Source organism: Anopheles marshallii, chromosome 2 (assembly GCF_943734725.1).
Source record: "Anopheles marshallii chromosome 2, idAnoMarsDA_429_01, whole genome shotgun sequence".
NCBI classification, from domain to species: Eukaryota; Metazoa; Arthropoda; class Insecta; order Diptera; family Culicidae; genus Anopheles; species Anopheles marshallii.
In genome coordinates, this window is record NC_071326.1 from 73,366,218 (window position 1) to 73,385,238 (window position 19,021).

General features: G+C 43.0%; 3 protein-coding genes across 3 annotated transcripts; 1 reads left to right on the plus strand and 2 right to left on the minus strand.

Moving 5' to 3' along the window:
* The first annotated feature begins 7,020 nt into the window (after positions 1-7,020).
* Positions 7,021-8,005, plus strand: LOC128718535 (protein takeout-like). The gene is made up of 4 exons (XM_053812158.1): positions 7,021-7,108; positions 7,188-7,434; positions 7,499-7,782; positions 7,854-8,005. The coding sequence occupies exons 1-4, from the start codon at positions 7,021-7,023 to the stop codon at positions 8,003-8,005; spliced, it is 771 nt and encodes a 256-aa protein (XP_053668133.1).
* Positions 8,006-8,917: 912 nt separating this feature from the next.
* LOC128718536 (arylalkylamine N-acetyltransferase 1) lies at positions 8,918-9,868 on the minus strand. The gene is made up of 4 exons (XM_053812159.1): positions 9,647-9,868; positions 9,302-9,501; positions 9,157-9,229; positions 8,918-9,091 (listed from the first exon to the last, which is right to left on the minus strand). The coding sequence occupies exons 1-4, from the start codon at positions 9,866-9,868 to the stop codon at positions 8,918-8,920; spliced, it is 669 nt and encodes a 222-aa protein (XP_053668134.1).
* Positions 9,869-10,409: 541 nt separating this feature from the next.
* Positions 10,410-16,566, minus strand: LOC128718538 (transferrin-like). The gene is made up of 8 exons (XM_053812160.1): positions 16,449-16,566; positions 14,717-14,950; positions 14,497-14,630; positions 13,284-13,428; positions 12,910-13,201; positions 12,325-12,833; positions 11,574-12,256; positions 10,410-10,535 (listed from the first exon to the last, which is right to left on the minus strand). Exons 1-8 carry the CDS (start codon positions 16,564-16,566, stop codon positions 10,410-10,412), a joined length of 2,241 nt encoding a protein of 746 aa, XP_053668135.1.
* Positions 16,567-19,021: the final 2,455 nt, after the last annotated feature.

The window sequence follows — 19,021 nt, forward strand, 5'->3', positions numbered from 1 at the left end:
TTCGATAAATGTAAAACTGTGGACGATTATGTCATCACAATTCGCTACCGGTGTGCGGGGTTCATACACACGCACACGTTGGGTTTGCGAGAAAGTTGAAGTGTTAGGATTCAACTTATAAAGTAGCTATAAACAGGTGCAGTTAAAACAGTCGACGGTCTTTCATAAAGGAAAGTGCAAAAGCAGTGCAAAAAAGAGAAACATGCAAGGTTATAGGCATGGAAGACGTCCCCACTGGAACCATTACTGTTTTTGTTCTGATTATTCTGTTACTCGACGATACGCGCTTGGAAGACAAAAACACAGAGGAAAAGTTAGACGATCTGTTTGGCACAACACAATACGCGGGGAAACAGGGTGAAAATAGCGCACCGCCGTTGCAAGGAGGGAAGGATTCAAGCATGGTGACAAACAACATATTCGCCAACCATATGAGGTGTAGAACAGTAGTAGACAAAGGTAAACCACAGGACCGTTTCTGGATGATAATTGAATTTAGAAACACGTTAGGAGTGCAAATGCATAGTGGAAAGAGGTAAATAAACATAGAGACACAGAGAGAGAGAGAGAGATAGAAAAAACATCAAACATGCATGCTAACAACACATGATAACAAATGGTAGATTTGTCAGTTGATGAGATGGCCCACTGTAAGTCAGTAGGGCCAAGTAGCAGCGCATGTGTGTGTCGTCGTGTGTGTGAATTTGAAATGCAATGAAACATTCACACTTCTGCGTTCTCTGTAGCAGCGTGATTGCACCACAAATAACAGCTCATACACACACCACCACGCCGCACCGTGCATGACTTGAGCAGCAGCAGAACTACTAGAGGAGGGTATAAAAATTCTTTGACTACAATAATTGAGACAATGTTTACAAACAGCGGCCACCGGCAACTGATAGCAGCAAATGGGGGTAGGCGAAAGAGAAAACCGCCAAAAACAGTAATACACTGGAGCGCTAAATCAACAAAACATTCAAGCACCCCGTGTCGGGTAGGAAATAGACAAGAGAGAGGGAAGCAAAGTTGGCTCCATTTTTCCTTCCTGATTGAGATTACGATTAAATTTTGCGCCCATGGCGGGGAGAACAGCAGGCATGCATGGAATGAAATCCCCCAACTACATTTAACGTAAACAAACTGTTCTTCCTTGTGTATCGAGCGCATAACAGTTTTCTCCCTTTTTATTGTTAACATGTTGCAATGTAACGGCCAAATCCCCCCTCCGACAGCAGATTTAGTGAGTAATTCCGATTAGCAGCAGCAAACCCAGGGTGGGGAGAGCTTTATTTTACGATGCAGTCAGTACCGCGGAAGCACAAAGCAGACAAAAGTCTGCCGTGTGCTGTTGGTCCCTTAAGGGATCATCTGCATTGTCGTATCGGAAGGGAGCTCTAGGCTGCTAGAAGACACCAATTGGTGGCACTGATGTTGACGAGATTTGCCAGTTCATTATTGAGATGTCTCCATTAATGTTAATAAAGTACCAACAAACATAATTTGGGCAGTCTTCAGACCCGAACCTCTAATGTGTGCACACTGTTGTGTGGGTTAAATTTATCGTTGCATTATTTACGAGAGAAATTGCATTATCCGTTATTAAATGCTTGAGGTCCATTTAGCATCGAGGGCTTAAAGAAAGTTGTATGATTTAGAGCGATTGAATTTTCATTTATTTATGTTATTTTTACTGTTAAACATCATGTAAACTCTACGATATGTGTCATTGCATGTGTATCATATCAGTGTCCTTTCGATTCGTAAATCAACGTTCTAATCAATCATTATTATGGTTCAAATGTATAAACTCATCTTTTTTACCGGTATAGTGTGCATGTTATATGTCATATATGTTGACCAGGTTGAGGTGTGTTAGGATTCTGGTTATTAATTAGGTTTTTTTTCCTGTGCTTCGATTTCGAAAAGACTACGATAATAAACTGGCAAGTCTTGTAGTGGCGAACGTGTTAGCTGAACGGCTATGCATTTTATGCAGCCGTTCGTCACACTCTGGAATAGAAATAGCAATGAAATAAGCCATTGTTAATGGAAAAACGCTCCAAACACCTTGCTGCGGGGTTATACTTTACTCTTACCTTGTGTGGGCGCGGATTTTTTCGGAGGAGCGCCGGTGTGAATGCTGGTTAGCCAGGTAACGAACTTTGCTGTTAACGACCACCAGTCTGTAGTAAAACTACACGCGTTTGCTTGCGTTCCCACTCCTGTGTGTTTTTGTGTGTGTCGAAAGGATAGACAGTTTACGCTTTAACGAATCGCGCAAGATAAATGGCAAAATGGCGTGTAATGTAATGCCTCACCTATTTAAACTAAATGCCACATCTTTTTCAAACAAAAAAAAAAATAAAACAAAACAAATATGACAATGAAAAATCATGATACGTTTCCGCAGTAGCAAATGAAACGACACGGCAAATGAAACGATAGGACAGGACACGGATCGTATTAATATCTTAATAATCCCGCTTTCCCATAATTTACAACAAAAAAAAAACGAGAGAAACAGAAGAAGAAAAATGTTGGAATCTTACATGATATTCCAAACATAATGAGGAAGTAAGAGAAGATAGTGACACAGCAGCACACAACGCGGTCCAGAGGCGTCCAATTTGTACACGAATGCAAATTACAAGTATAGATCAATGTCACACACACACACATACAAAAGAAAATACGTTTGTTGATAACAATGCAAAACCAAGCTGTAAGGAAGTAAAAATGAAAACAATACAACCTCCCACTTCCCCCGGTTTTCTCCTACATCCCCCTCCTACTCCCCCAACACCATAACACAACACATAAGTAAGAATCAAAATTTTAAACAGCATAAATAAAAATTGTATCACACAAAACGAAAAAAAAGGGATAACAGTGACCGTTTTTTTCATCCTAGTTCGAAAGCATTTTTGCAATGCAATTGTGTAGTGTTTGTATCTTCATTGTTTGAAATTTTCATTCGTCGGTTTTTAACGTTCATTGAGAATGTTTGTAACTTCTTTCATTCTTTGTCAACGACTGCTTTGTTTCGATTTTGGGGTTAGGGATAGTAAGTTGTGTTATATTATTGTATAAGCGGTAGTGGTGTTGACTTTTTGTCTTCATTTCTTTCTATTTTGCTCTTTCAATTTCTAATTTTTCGCAATAATATTAATGTATCAAGGCATAAAGCAATAGTCCCCGACGTCCTTCACTTCCCTTTTTGTTTTGTGAAATTGTTTGCGTGAATGCAATTATTGTACCGCTCTCTTTCTCTCTGTCTCTCTGTCTCTCCAACCACATTATAATTCCTCCCAGTTAGTATACTCTTGGCACAGTTCACAATTTACAGAGTTTCGATCCATATAGTGTTTCAGTTCGCCCCCCTCCCCCTGTCTGTATGCAAGATTCCACTATATGATTGCAAACTTCCACAGTGTGTTTGTAATGTTCCACTAGCGGTTTGTAACCTTCTCCTAAGTGATTGAACCAGTTCCACTACATATGGATCGAAAACCCCTGTAATGCGCACCCTGATCTTCTCTATAGCATGTAGCCATTTTGTTTTTTGTTACAGCACATACTAATGAAGCACCATTTTTGTTTGTTGCCTATATTTCGGTGTAGGTGGCTTTCAGAAGCTCATCAAAAGCAGCAAATTTTAGCGCATGTTAATACGGCGGAAGATGAGCCATCCTGCGTACCGATGCAAAATGGCGCTCAATATGCAAGACACGCGGGAAATGGACCGATTATGAATGGAATGGAACAATAAAAATGGAGGAAGAACGAACGATGAAATCAGATGGAACAGGAGGAACCATACAGTGCTTTAGTGCTTTAGGGATGCCTTCACCGGTTGCGTATCTGTCTTCCCTCTTGAATACAGAAACACACACACACACACACATGAAAAAACACAACTTAAAGACTCCCTCCCCCCCCCATGGGTGGAGAAAAGCTTTTTAGACTCCACGGATCTTTTTACGCAATACGATATAATGGTGCAAACGCAGCAAAATGGAAAGCTCAGCAGCACTACGCGGCGGCGGGCAGCCTATCAGCCACCCCCACACTGCAACACCCACCCACCCAAGCGTTACTATGATTTTCTATTGTTTTGTTTGTGAGTATATTCAACCCGGTACGACCCGCTCATACTATTTTATGCTTTCTTATGCCTATCTTTTCCTCCGTTTCTTTGGCGTGTGCTGTGTTTGTTGTTGTTGTTGTGGTGGTTAGTGGTTGGTGCTGTGTCTCCATAACCTTTAAAGCCTTCCCATTTTGCTGTGTGTGTGCGTGTGTGTGGTTGTTATCAGAATCCGATCATTATGGATACGGACACTTGGCGTACCCTGTTGAAAGTATGATTTTGTTAACGAGCATAGCGTTCTGCTTTTCGTTCAATGGACGATTCCTGTCCATGGCAACATGCTACTGACATATAGACGTTACAGTAGCTTGTGTTGTAAATTCTTCCCCCTCTCAAAATTATATTCGTGCGCGTGTTGTTGGTCCTTTTTATTGTTTTTTTGTTTCTTTACTTGAGTTTTCCTATTCGTTTTGCTAATTTTCTATTATATTCTCCACTTTCTATCTGTATGTTCGTATTTTCTCCTTAATTTACTTTCGGTTGTACATATTTCCTATCTGGTTTTATTGCCGCTGAGCTACTAAACTTTTACTCGGTCGGATCGGTAAATAATATTTCGTTTTGGATATAAAGTTGATGTGGAAATTATATTGAGCTGAAACAACTGAAAATTTAAGAGGAATTTGTGTATTAAGTTAATAGCAGCAAAACAAGCTTTAGTCTTTGTTGGACGATGATTTTGTGGACTTTCTCCCTCGGTAGCTTCCGCAATTATTTACTAATGCGCTGTGCTTTTTTGTCTCTTGCGTAGTTACTCTTGTATCTTAATCGTCCTGTTTTTTTTTGGATCCCCGTTACGTATTGCTTCGTTCGCCACTGTGAAGAATTTTCCTTACATGTGTGTCTCTTTCTCTCTCTACTCTCTGTGTGAGTGTGTATAAAATCCTTCCGTTGTTCCTTTGAAATTATCCTGCTGTGTGCTTGTTTGCTCACCGTTTTAAAATGATCGATTGTGAAGCATTTACGTTTCCTATCTTGCAGCGCTTGTCAGGACGCTGGTCTGGATGAAGCACACAGTTTGCCCCCAAAAGTGCAATAACACACAAGCGGCACGGACATTAGGTTGGATCCCTACATTTTCCGTATTGTGTATTAAAAATTATTTGAGTATTTTTGGCTTATTGAAATGTCTTTTTCAAAAAACAACAAAATTATCATTCACTTTTCGATCACTTTTTAAATCCTGCCATCGTACATTGTTTTCTAAGGTTTAGCAAAAATTATTAAAGTATTACTGACTCGGTATTCTTGTTTTGTAATTTACTGCATTTGAAAGAATTGAATTGTCGCGGACAGTTGATATTACGGACAGTTTTCTACCAGTTGCAAGAAGTACTCTAAACCACTCTACGTAGGTTAGGATTGGGAGTTCCTCCACCAGAGTAAGTCTACCATCAACTTGGTTTTTGTTTCGTTAATCTTCAATCCGAGGTTTTGCGCCGCCTGTTCCATCCTTCGGTAAACCAATTAACTCTGGATCTGGATTAACTTGTAGAAGATTCTACGGATGAGCCTATATAAACCTCCAAACTTGAAGAGTAGACAAGCTAGCCCATCTCCTTGGCGCAGTCCCTTGGCGGTAGCAAAGGGGCTTGAGAGCTTTCCATCCACCTGGTATGTGACCTTGGCACCGTTAAATCATTTATCGTTAATCTCCCATGATAAGCAAACTTCACTTGAGATAAAACACCAGAATATCTGACACATATCATCAAAAGCAAAGGAATTCCAATGTACGAAAGAAACAAACACCGACCAAGTAAGAGATCTGCTTGTCCGTTTGTTCGTCTCTCTGCGTCTCTAGTTGCGTCTAACTCTCGCAATAAGCTCATCTTCTGCGCTATAAAGTTCGGTTTCCCAAAAGCAAAACAAAACCAAAACCATTGTTATTCCACTGGCGCAACATCATTGGCCAATATATCGTGTACACTCGCGAAGTGGACATACGGTATCATCTCGTTAAGGTCACAACCGCGTGCCGTCGCACACCCCCTTTTTCGGGCAGGACCATGCTAAATAGGTAAGCAAGCGGCAACACACGAAATTTAACGTAAAAGAAACCTCAGTCCCGTAGTGACTCGCTGTGTTACATTTGCATATTCAATCATACGCTGTTATCGGCAAACGTTCGACGTCAACTGCAGAGGTGTGTATACTATTCATATTTCGGTGGAAAATATTGTTATTCACCTTTCTTACCCATTGTTGGAGAATGATTATGTTCGAAATTACACATCAACGATAGGATTTCCTCCTAGAAAAGATGAATTTTTAATTTATCACACCTTTGAAAGGATTTTAAACAGAATTATTCTGATAGTATATTAATATCACACAAACGTAGGGGAATACATTCCATTCTTTTGTTTTAAAGGTCACCCTACACATAGTGCCCGACGCTTAAAACATATTCTTTTGTTGCAACGCTATCATATGTAGTTGTCGATCAAAGATTTATTACTTCTGCTGCATATAAAATACGTCTGGCGTGGTACCAATGCGATAACAATGCACTTGCGACTGTCTCCAAAGACGACTGTGTATGATCGATTTTCTTCAAATCCAATGCGCGTACGCGTACAGTGACGTCGACCGGATTGCTCCAACCGGTGCTGGGCTATACGGACGTGATGTGCTTCATTAACCAACCTCTTCTGAATGGTCGTCTGTGTTACCATCTGTTAAAGGGGAGGTTAACTTCCGGGGTGTCTTCTCATCTTGCGCGGAAACAAAGGGATAGTATTTTGATCCCCGACGGTTTCGCTATATAAAACCAACTACCAGAGGATATTACGGACCACACTTCGCACCGACCGGTACGACCGACAGGATCAACTGAAACGATCGCGAACCACAAAGATTCAACAGCGATGGGCGCAAACACGTGGTACATTCTGCACTGCTTCGTAGGCATTTGGTTCCTTTCGTTGGGGACCACCACCGATGGAAAAGATTTGCGTAAGTATAGAGTACTCTTTCCGTTTAGAAGTTCAAAAGATCTTTTACTAATGAAGTGTTTCTTCCCTTTACTTTGTAGCTAGCAGTTTTGAGAAGTGCCATCGAAGCGATCCACAGTTCGATCAGTGTCTTCGGAGTGCGGTCAACGGTGCAATACGGGCCCTCAAGGATGGTTTACCAGAGTTCGGTATCTTGCCGCTAGAACCACTGGCGGTGGATTCACTGGTGATTGAGCAAGGTGAACCGTCGTCACCGATTAAATTGAAGCAACATTTTACCAACGTCCGCTTAAGTCACCTTACGGAGTCAACCATTCTAAAATATCGGTAAGTAGTGAATAGCTTTGGAGAGTAGCGCTGATTGCAGTTAATATTTCTTCCATTATTTTAGTACCGATCTGAAAAAACTCATCATTAAGGCGGAAGCGATAACACCGCAGGTACAGTTCGCCGGCAACTACAGCATGGATGGTCGGATATTGGTGCTGCCCATCACTGGCAAAGGTTTGGCCAACATTACGCTACATCGGTTGAAGACACACCACGAACTTATTGGAGAGCTTGTCGAGCGGAATGGCGAACAGTACATGCACATTCGCAAATACCTCGTGCATTTCGAACCGAAGTTGGTGACGTTCCAGTTTGGGAACCTTTTCAATGGAGATGAACGGCTAGGTAAGAATGTCGGAGAACGAAGGTGATGTTTTTGTTACGGTTTACTTATGGCATATGCTGTACATTTTTAGGGAAAACTATGCACCAAGTGCTGAACGATAACTGGGAGGTTGTGTTTCGGGAGCTGCGCAGTTCGTACGAGGATACGTTCGGATACATTTTCAAAAAGATTTCCAACCAAATCTTTCTCAAGGTACCGATGAATAAAATATTCCTCGAGTAGCTTCTAGGAGTAGGAGTTTTTAAAGTTGAATCGACGCGCATCGCATTTTTGTAGGGTACGTACGGAGAGAATAATGATGACATTCATAACATATCTTTCCATTCCTTAAAGAGAACTCCTAGAATTAATTAGTTCTTCAAGAAAAACAGATAGATTCTATAAGCTTTTGTGTTAGGGTTTTTATTTCCATTCTGCACATTGGTGTATTGAGTTAATGTCGTACAGTTATTTATCAAAACATTATCCTTAACTAGCTGTTTGAACTGTTGGAACTTATGCGATGGAAAAAGAACATTACTTGCGTATTGGATCTTACAAAAGGAGCTTTGTATGCTTTGTATCCTCCACAATTCAGTTATTGTCGCATTCACTTATTCTCCATGATCTTAAATAGTAGGCAGCAGATTAATCATTAACTTATCACTTAACTAAGTCTAAAAAACAAAGTATATAACACGTAAAATGGTACGTTAAATTTAAAACAGACCATACTTTTGCATACAATCATGCAGTCAGTTTCAGGGAACAAACCGACAATCTATCATATTGGATGGTTTCGTGCTGTATGCTATTCTGACACTAGAAATGTTGTGGAGTTGGTTTGTTGGAGTCATGGCTCTTGGGTTCGCACAATTAACACCTTATATAGACGCATAGCCACACTGTGTTCGGTTATCTATCCACCGTACTTGGTATACTTGCCGTGTTATAATACATAAACATTGCATTAGAGTAGTACTACATCTTGCTTTTTTCTCATGCCTATGGCACAAAAATGGCTTCCATCCCGATACGACACACTGATACAATATAAATAACATTTTACTGATAGTAACAACTATTTGTGCCTTTTGTTTTCCCTTACGCCTTTTTGGTTCTTTGCGCAGTTCGACATTACGGCGATCAAAACATTTAACACAGTGCTTTGTACATAATTTTTAATCGATCATGCGGCTCACCAACATGAAACACCGGATGTCCATCCTGGTCGAGATAGTCGTCGTACTTGACCTCGTGTCTGGTAACGAACCCGAGTGAAGTGGCCACCCGTTGGGAGAACAAACCGGTTGCATCGGTTTTCATTATCTGCATTAAAGGGAAGTTACCAAAGACGGTTACGATGTCGTCGGTGATTACCAGAATATACTTACCCTAAATCCATTAGCGCGAGCAACTTCTTCACTTTTTCTCATCAACTCTTTCGCCAATCCTTGACCACGAAATCTGAGGGAAAACAATTGCCAAAATTATCAATTAATTAAGTTTAAACCATATCTCCAACAAACTTTGACTTACTTTGAATCAACCGACAGGATGCGTATTTCAAAAATGCTCTCCACCGAAAACTGCCCGAACAAGTCAATCTTGAGATTTTCCTCGTACAGCAGGGTGAAAATTTTGCGAAATTTTTCATCATCCATCTCGGCCAACCGGTCCAGTGCGCGGCCCGTATCCTCATTGCCATGCAGAATCCCATTAACGACGACACCAGCTATCTGTTAAATGTGAAACGGAAATTACTGCTCATACATATTTTTGTACACTCAATGCCTCTCTCTCTCTTTCTTTCTCTGTGGGTCGAGCGAAAGAATTTTCCTCAGAATGTTTAGGTATGTTTAGGTTAAGAGGATGGGTACCAACCTCTCCACTGTTTGTGATTGCCATGACACTAATACCGTCACGAAGGCTCGAGAGGCTGTGTTTTTCGAGCAGCGTATGCCCGTCACCGGGACGACACAAGTTTACGGCCTTGTTTAATGGTTCGTCGGCAAAGAACGTTTGACGAAGATGCTGTATGACCTCCGGAAACCATGGTTCGGTAATAATCTCCATCCTTAGACCGTTGCTATTGGACAGCATCATGATATGCACTGCGTATAGCACCGAAATGTGTAACTCTAAGCTGGGATATTAGGAATATTATTTATATTAAGCTTATTAGAAGTATAAACAATTTTGCAAACGTGTACACTACAGTAAAGCAACTCTCCAAGTGGTTCAAGTTGTACAGGTAAATAGAATGCCAATTACTACGTACAATTCAAAGGGCTCACTACCTACCTACTTGCACAATGTGTAACCGATATCGATTAATAAACCCTTTCCAAAAAGAATAATAGCTCTGCAACCAAGAAACGGAACACTACACGAGCGCGTGTACTGGCGTCACCTTTAGCTCACCGCCACAAAATGAATAATCCCCTGTACGGGAGCACGGTCGCTGTTCTGAAGAGGAATCAATTCTCAAGTCCACAAGGACGAGCAAGAATGACAATGATGTTGATGATGAATGTCGGGGGCATCACACGCGCGGGGTACATGTTCCCGTAGTAGATGGGACCGTTCGGGACGAAAACAATCCCTTTTTACGCACTTTCTACGCATGTCCTGGTTTTTTATTCCGTTACAGCCCGACAGGATTTCGGTGCGAGTCGCAATAGTAGTTTGTGTGACTATTATTGCCCGAAGGGCCCGACTCGGGCCCATACAGTAGCCTCCCGCTAGACGACGAAGAAACCGGTGGCGGTCCCTGGGAAAAGCGGGACGAGGAAAAGGTTTTTGATCCGAAACGATGTCATCGCCTGGAGGCTCGCCCTGCAACAGGTGGTTTTTTGGTTTATCCTTCCTTTTTCGTGGCATTTACAACCACCGCAGATAGTCACGGGCAAGCGTACAAGCAACCGAGCGTACAAAAGCTTGCTTGGTGCCGCTGTACAAAAAGACGTACCGCATGCACATTGTCCGGCGGTTTAAGCTAAAGCATTTATAGAAGACAGTTTTACTAACGTTGATAAACATTTACAATTGCCTCAATATCCTTCTGTGACAATGTATTTAATGGTTACGAACAGATGACATGAAATTTAATACAAAATATAGCTTAAATAAGCACCATCATTTGTTTGTGCAGCAGTGTTGCCAGAACGAATGATAAATCACGTGCTGACATTTTTGTTACCATGGCAACCGCAAACAGAATGCAACAAACAAACTCGGATTCTTAATTTCCAAAGCATTTCAATTTGTTTTTATTGTGATAAATATTCGTTTCGTTGGTTTTTGTTCCTAATTTTGCTACACAGTGAAGCTTGTAAGTATTATTTTACACAAGAACAAAATTAACCGTAATGGCCGGGATGAGGAGTATTGAATGAATGGTTTGGTTGGTTTTTTTTCGCATGCTTTCTAGACGATACTGAATCCAGAACCGTGGTCCGGTACCGCACAGGAACTTTGTGTCAAAAAAGCTAACGAGGTATAATTGAAAACGATCGAGAACGAACGGTTCGAAAACGCTCGAAGCGGTAAGTAGCTGCTTTACTCGCTAAAACTTAATAATGAAATCTACCTTAAAATACTTAACCATAGCCAGTACATTCCACGATCTTAACGATAGAAATCTTGGTACAGCGTCAGTTGTAACAGTGGGGCCCTAGCTGCGTAATGATCCAGCGATTTGTTGCCCCGCAATTTGTTGTTTCCCTACCTAGGCTATGTAATGTGGGCATTTTTTTTCTCTCTCTCTCGCTCCTCCAAGAGTTATCCCTTATCCATTATTCATGTATACCCTTTGCAACATTTGTGTGAATGTCAAGACTGCCACAGCCGTCAGTAATTGGTGCAAGCTACACTTCAACCGTGTACCCATGCTATGCAGCTGATTCACGCCCGCCGGGTCGAAAAAGCCATCGCTCTTGTCGCGCATCATTTCCTGCCGGTTGCGAAGACTTTCGGTACCGTCCTTAAACAACACATCGCTCCGACCGTCGAACATACCGTACAGATTAAATGCTTCCGCCTTGAGACCGTTCTTGCGCCCGAATAGCTTATCGACATCTTTCATGGCGTTGTAGATTTCGTTCTGCCGTCTCGCAATCGTTTCGTTGCTGATCATGACGCGCCCCACCGATGTCCAGCCAAGGTAGCAGAGGGCGTTGTGTTTGACCGGTTTGTTGAACGGACAGAATATGGTCCAGTTTTCCTGCTGCTTAGTTTGTGCAGAATGTTTCATGCTTTTGAACGTGTCGTAGCTCACAAACGCAACGTCCGCTATGCCGTCTTGAAGGCATCGCATGGCTCCCGCATCTCCATCGTACACCGAGGAACAGCGGCTGGTGCGTTTCCAGTTGCATGAACTTTCGGAAAAGAAGTCGCGTACGTTTCCGATCGAATGGTTTCGCAGAGCGGCCATAACTGCGGTATGGGCAGCTCCTTCATACTGGGGAAAACAAGCGCGGCGATTTCGAAGATCTTTAGGAAATTAGAGAAAACCATGTTATTTGTATCATCAAACACCATTGGATCGTTGTTGTGCTTACCATATCCAGAACGTAGACCTCCATCACGCGCAACGACCGCTACTATCAGATACTTATGGAGTGCATTCGATGAGTATTCGTGCAGAATCGAACGTAAACCATAATCTCGCTGTGCTCGCATCGCATTATCCTGATCGACTATCACTAGATCTGCATCTTTGGACCGTACCTTGGCCATGCACTGGTCCAAACTATCCGTACGGATACACTGGAAGCCTGGTTCGACACCGTACACACTGGCAACCTCCTGCAGCCAAGAGCACTTGTAAAGTTCCAGCAACGATTTGGTGCAAAACACTATCGATCGGCTTGGGCTACATCCGGGATTGTTGTACGCATCCTGAAATCCGACCGCCTGATCCAGATAGTCATCGACCGGGATGACAGTGTCTAGCGTGGTAATATTGACGTGATATGTTTCCAGCAACATAAGCAACGCATTCTGCCAGCCGTTGACATCGTCGTGTGTTAGATTGGATACCAAGTCCTGCACCTCCATTGCTACTTTCCTGTGTAGTGAGAGAATTAAACAGCATTTTTAAACAGAGTGACCATCGAGCGTTGATGTGGCTGAGAAATTCTTACGATTTAGCAGCAACTGCTGGCCAAGGTTTAGCGACCCAAACACATGGTTTCCGTGTGTTCAGTGGCTGCAGATGTCCATCTGGGCAGAGGAAACTATACTCCGTTGGGTTCGCTTCAGCCACTAGGCCAGAAAATCCAAAGTGACTTCGTACGTCGTCTAATCTTGCCCAAGCCACCTCACCGGCACCGCTCGTCAAACAGTACAGTGGACCACGTCTGCCCCAGTGTTTATCACCAATCGCACACTGATAGGAGTTGTAGCACAGTTGACACAAAGAAGGATATTTTTTCTCTAAAATATATACACGAAAGATTAAGATCTTTTTTCGTGGGATATAAAGATCATGAGATCCTTACGCAGACGAAATACTTACTCAATCGACGATCCTCTACCGGATCCGGTACCCATGGGCCAGCCCGACAGGAAGGTCCAAAGAAAGAGGCGACGGACTTTAGTCTCGATTCCACCGGCGACAGATCTTCCTCACAATCTCGCGGTGTCAGTCTCGTTTCAAAGTACTGCGGGAGAAAAAAAAGATTTGTTAGTTATTCAATGTTAAAAGGAAGGAATAGAGACTGCAATTTGGGGCGGCCCGGTTCACACGATAGGCACCGGTTTAAAATCCCATCCGAACCAAGCCCCCTTGTACGAAGGACTGACTATTCAGCTACGGGGAAAATAAATGTCAACAAAAACAAGAAATGGCAGACATAAAGACCTCTTGAGGTTATTGTGCCAATAAAGAAGAGGACGAAGAAAGTCGCTTCAGTTTTTATATCGAATATCTCGCAACTTGACGAGGCATACACTTTAACGAGATGTCAAATATCGTCAAGAGTTGACGGTCGTCTCTCGTTTGGATATAACCCGGAATCCCCAAATTCCCCTATTCCCTCAGACACGATTCTAGTGGATCGCTATAACCCGTGAGTGGATTTGTGTACCTCGAATTTCCGCCTATGGCGAATCTGTGTAAAATATTGTTTACATTTGAAGGTTGGTGAGGCATTATTATTCAACCATTGAATTCCTTGCTATAAACTATTCAGTTGTTAAATTTGTAACTCGTGTATGTCTGAACCCGAGTTTATGTGGGCCCCTTTATCTCAGGGACTGGTAAGTCTTCAGATATTACTACCATCACTTCAGATGTGGCTGACCTTTCTAGACTCTTATAAACATGCAGCACCATGAAACTCCATGGTGATGAATGCTTTTCACTACTTTCGGAGATTACGTCGATTTTAACACCGCAGAATGTCAAAGTGGATTCATTGAAACTTCTCCGAGCACAGCAAGTTGACTACTCTTTTGACAACTCTGGCTCAAAGGCCTACTTGTTTAATCTGATTGTTAATATTTAATTTGTTATTTTACAGTGTTGAGCTAAATAAATCTTTAGAGAAGAGTCACTTAAATCAGGAATCAATTCTTTAACGATTCGTGAATACTCAGAGCGGATATACAACATTTTAAATGAACTGGACAAAGTTCACAAACCAAGCGTACAGTATCTAACAGCCCTGATCGTGACCAAGCGTACGGGAACAGGCCGCTCTATGCTATCCTTTCTACGAGATACTTACATCTGCCAGTACGGCCGTCCAGTGATTCTTCAAACCATGCCCGGGATGACAGAATTTGCTTCCCCGCAGCTCGCGTGCCGTGTTAATCTCCGCCTCATTATCCACCACCACCACGATCTGGTACTCGAAGTGTTCTGCCGAAATCGAAAGAGTGACGATTAGTGGACCCGGCCGTACGCTACGCCGACACACTGCACTTGACATTGGCTTGTTGGCTTACCGGCGTGAAACCGTAGCTCGCTGGTAACCAGCATGTCCACCCCAGCCCACCGTGCCGCAAGAAAGTCTTCCGGGTAGAAGGCGGCAAAGTCGGCGGCACCCTTGTGTATCTTGCGCAAGCAGTCTAGCCGATCGAGCCCGTACACGCAGCGTATGTTGGAGGTTTTCTCCAGCGTGGGACAGTTTTGTGTCCCTTTCTTGTAGTTACCGCTACCCTCCACGATACACACGCGCACTGAAACGAGATGGAAGCGCGAAATACGCATTAATATTTGAGTGTATGTATTGGTATGTACGGTGGTATGCACACTGTTGGTAGATGTTTCTAGCTATGCCGTCCAGTTTTGTGACTCTCGGTAGCAAACAAAACAAAAATAGAAGAAAAAATCAGCGAATTCTCTAGCTTTTCTCGGGGGATTCCCCAACTACACTCCGTACATACACCTTCATTTACATCGCCGATCATGCGAACCGGTGCGAAATCATCTAAAACGGTTGCGACAGTTGCGAATGCAACGTGATCCAACGGGGTGGCCCGGGCTGTACTTAGCTCGATTTCAGGTTTTTGACCGACATTTCCGTTGACCTTCAAACCGTTGATAATGCAACGGGCTAACGAGGTAATTGACTAGGAAATCTTAAGCCGGCTTGGAAGAAAAGGAATGTGTGTCCGTGTGTGTGTGTGTGTGTGTGGGTGAGATTTTAATGAATGCGTTGTAGGAATTGCTGATCGAACTAATATATTCTGCTATTCTGCTTCCTAGTAATGGATGTTGTGTGCTTTGTTTGTTAGTGTCTTTTAACAGCCATTTTTCACGCCTGACTTGTGAATAACATTATCGTACGATGTTAAGAGTGTGATTTTTTTCAGTTGAATAAAGGAACCGTTTTCTTTTTTATCTTTTTATGAAGAAAAAAAGACGATAATTACAAAATGAAAATAAAAAAAAAATGGCAACATTGGATTGCGCAATCAATTTTTTGAACCTGTAATACAACGCCAAAATGTGGACCACACACACACACGCACATAACAAACGTGCGACAAGTTCGGGAAAAAGTGAAAGGATTCCATTCCGCAGCACCGCCGCGGGACGGTGGTGCCCCCGGCCAGGTGAAGGTGTTCATCGCGATAAAGGAAACGGCCACCAAACTGGTGGCATGTATTGCGCGCCACCGCCGTCGGTATGAGGCGATAAACTCGCTAACATTGGCCCCGTTCATTTCGGCAGGACTCATTAAAAACACTCCCGCCGTGTCCTTGAAGCATCTGCGGTTAGCACCCTCGCGCACTCATACGGGTGTGCTGCTGGTTGTCCCACAACATCACCTCACCAACCGAACGGGTCATTCGAAAGGGAAATTAATGGCTGCGGTGGGATCGGAACATCACTCGCTATCCTTGTCAATTGTCACTGTGCCACTTTCTTGTTGCCATCGTTGGCAGGAAAAAAAAACAACATCCATCTCGCGATGCAACTATTATGCACAATTTCGTTGCGCATTATGCAACGGATGTGGTGATAATGATTGGCCCGCCCGCCATTTAGTACGCACTTGTGACACTTCAAAAAAAAAATTAGGGTTGGCGTTCGCGCGCGTTCGTAGCTTGCACCAGCATTTAAATCACTTGTTCTATTACGGTGGCACGCGTCGATAGCACAGCACCACCGAGCCGAAGAAAAGAAATGCGCCCACGAAACGGTGTTGCAATGCAGTGACGCTATACTTACACTGTTTCGACGGTTGTGATTTGGCGTCTAGCGCAATCGCGTGCAACATCAGCAACGGCAGCAGAACGATCGCCCACCGCACGGACACCAGCGCGAGGGAGGTTTGCAGTGGAACCATTTCGGGTGCTGCCAGTTTCATTCGGGATTCTCACAAACGCCCGCCCCAGAACTGCACGTCTATTTCGGAACCTTCCCGATTGGCGTTTATTCGCTAACTGTTCGAAACTAACCCACCCCGTCGCGTGAGACACATTAAACATAAAATCACACGCGTAATTCCGTAATCTATCGCCGTTCCGATTTATTTTTTTGTTACTGACTGAAAAATCCAACAAGCGAGCAACGATCGCGCACACGCGTTCGCGATCGCAAACGATCTGGCGGCTTCGGTTCGGCTGGAACGGTGCGAAAGCCTGAAACCACCCTCCCCCCCCCCCCAACCCTCCTCTCCCTCCCCACCCCATCCCATTTGCTCCACGTGCTCTCCACTGCGGTGGTAAATCCACCAAACCGCAGAAACCCAACTGGCCCCCCAAAACGCATACCAAAATAAAAGGCTCAAACAATAAGTAGTTCGCCGCACACACACACACACACATCGGTCAAGCACGCACTGACGCTAAAGAGAGAGGGAGACAGACAGTTCGGGAAGTCCAGTCCCCGCAGTGTCCAGTGTGTGCGAAAGCAATCAAACCAAAACAACAACCCGCGTCGCCCGGCGATCAACCCCCTCCCACCCCCTCCCATTGGCACCCCGTCACCCAGTCTCCCCTCCGGCACTTGAAAGGACGTAATTCCCCGTGTGTGTGAGATGCGTCGCCGTTGGCCGACAGTCACGCAGATGACGGTCAGCTATCCACCGTCCCCCTATGGCGGCCGCAAAAATCTATCAAACACCCCAAAAGCTCACCATGCGTGACAGCAGGTTTTGTGCGCTGGTTCGATCTTTATGCAACCTGTACGGGTGAAGGAGGATGCCACCAACACTGCCGAGAGCGCGTCAGAGAGAGAGAGAGAGAGAGACCTAAACTATCGAAAAATTAGAAGCACACGCGAATGGACAGACACACGAAAAACCAAATCTAAACCCGTTTTTGGACCCAACCAACGGTTTGAATGGGAACGGGGGAGGGAGTTAAGGGACTGTTCAGAAGCCGCGAAGCGAATGCATCTCTGCTAGCGGTTGTCTTGCGATATGCCGAATTAGCATCCTAAGCTATGAAACAATTGCTTGCCCAAGCGAAGATCGATGCTTGATCGAGTAAATAGTAAAAATGGTCATTTTTGTTTCCTGATGTGTTTCCCAATGTTAGGCCAACAGGTTGGCTTAGCTAGAGCGAGAAGGAATAGATCGAAAATCGTCATTCACTGAGTCACCGTCAATGTTTGACCATGAAATTACCGGTTCTTTTCCACCGGGTTGAGGTCAGCTGGGAAGAGTTTTCACATGTTACACCGGGGGTTACAGTAGTGGTCCAATTTAGGCAACACTTGAAGCGTTTACTGATTTGCGTGCAATGTTTTCATTCAATGGTGAAAAGTTTTACTAGACATAAAGGCTAAATCAAAGTTATTGCTCAGATAATTAAATTGAAGCCAATGCTTCTTTTTGTTCTTATTGTAACGACCTATTAGGTCATGTCTGCCATGTTTGGCATTTCTGTATTACTTTACTTATTCAGCCGGATAGACATCAGTCCTTGTTAGTACGGAGATTGGTCCGGTCGGTCTTTTGGATCGGTCCTATCAGGTGACCACCAAATACACTCGAAGATATCCCCTACATCAATCTTCTTATAATGAGTTAAATAAGTTTTACGCCGAAAAGATGCTATATTAAAGTGTATAAAATTAGATTTTAATTGTATCCGGTTGCTAAAGTTATGAAACTTGGTTGATTTGTACTAGTGTTCGTTAAATGGGCATTTATTTAACATTAACATTTCTGTTGGGTGAATCAGATCCTTTTTCATGAATCTGAATGAGTCTAAATCTTTAATCTGATGGTTCATATATTCTCCAAGATTCATGCATCGTCAATGATTTGTGAATCCCTATCAACGTTAGAAGGAGGTTGCTAGCAAAACCAATTCTGTTTACATGGTCTACGCAATCATTTGAAGCAATGCTACCAATACTTTCATTATTTCCACTGCTAAAACCATGAAGAATGCGTAGAATCATATTCTCTCTTCGCAATTCATAAATAACGATTCATTGAGGTTCTATAAAGACTCGTCAATTTAAGGAGATTCATTCTTGAATCTATGAGATTCGGTGATTATTTTGAAAATTGAGTCATGATTTAAATAGCCAAATAGCCAATAACCAATATTCAATATTAGATATACTGAATATCTGAATATGCTTGACTCTTCTCCACATAAATCCTCAAAATTAATGCATCTGATCTGTTAGTAGTGACAGTGTTATGCGTTAGATTAGATTCATTATTTCACTATTTAACATCTTCAGACTGTCTTGCAGTGAACACAGTGAATATTCATTTTGTCTCTTATTACCAACTCTTTTACTTTGTCTTCATGAGTTCCACAAGTTATTATAGTCTTTCA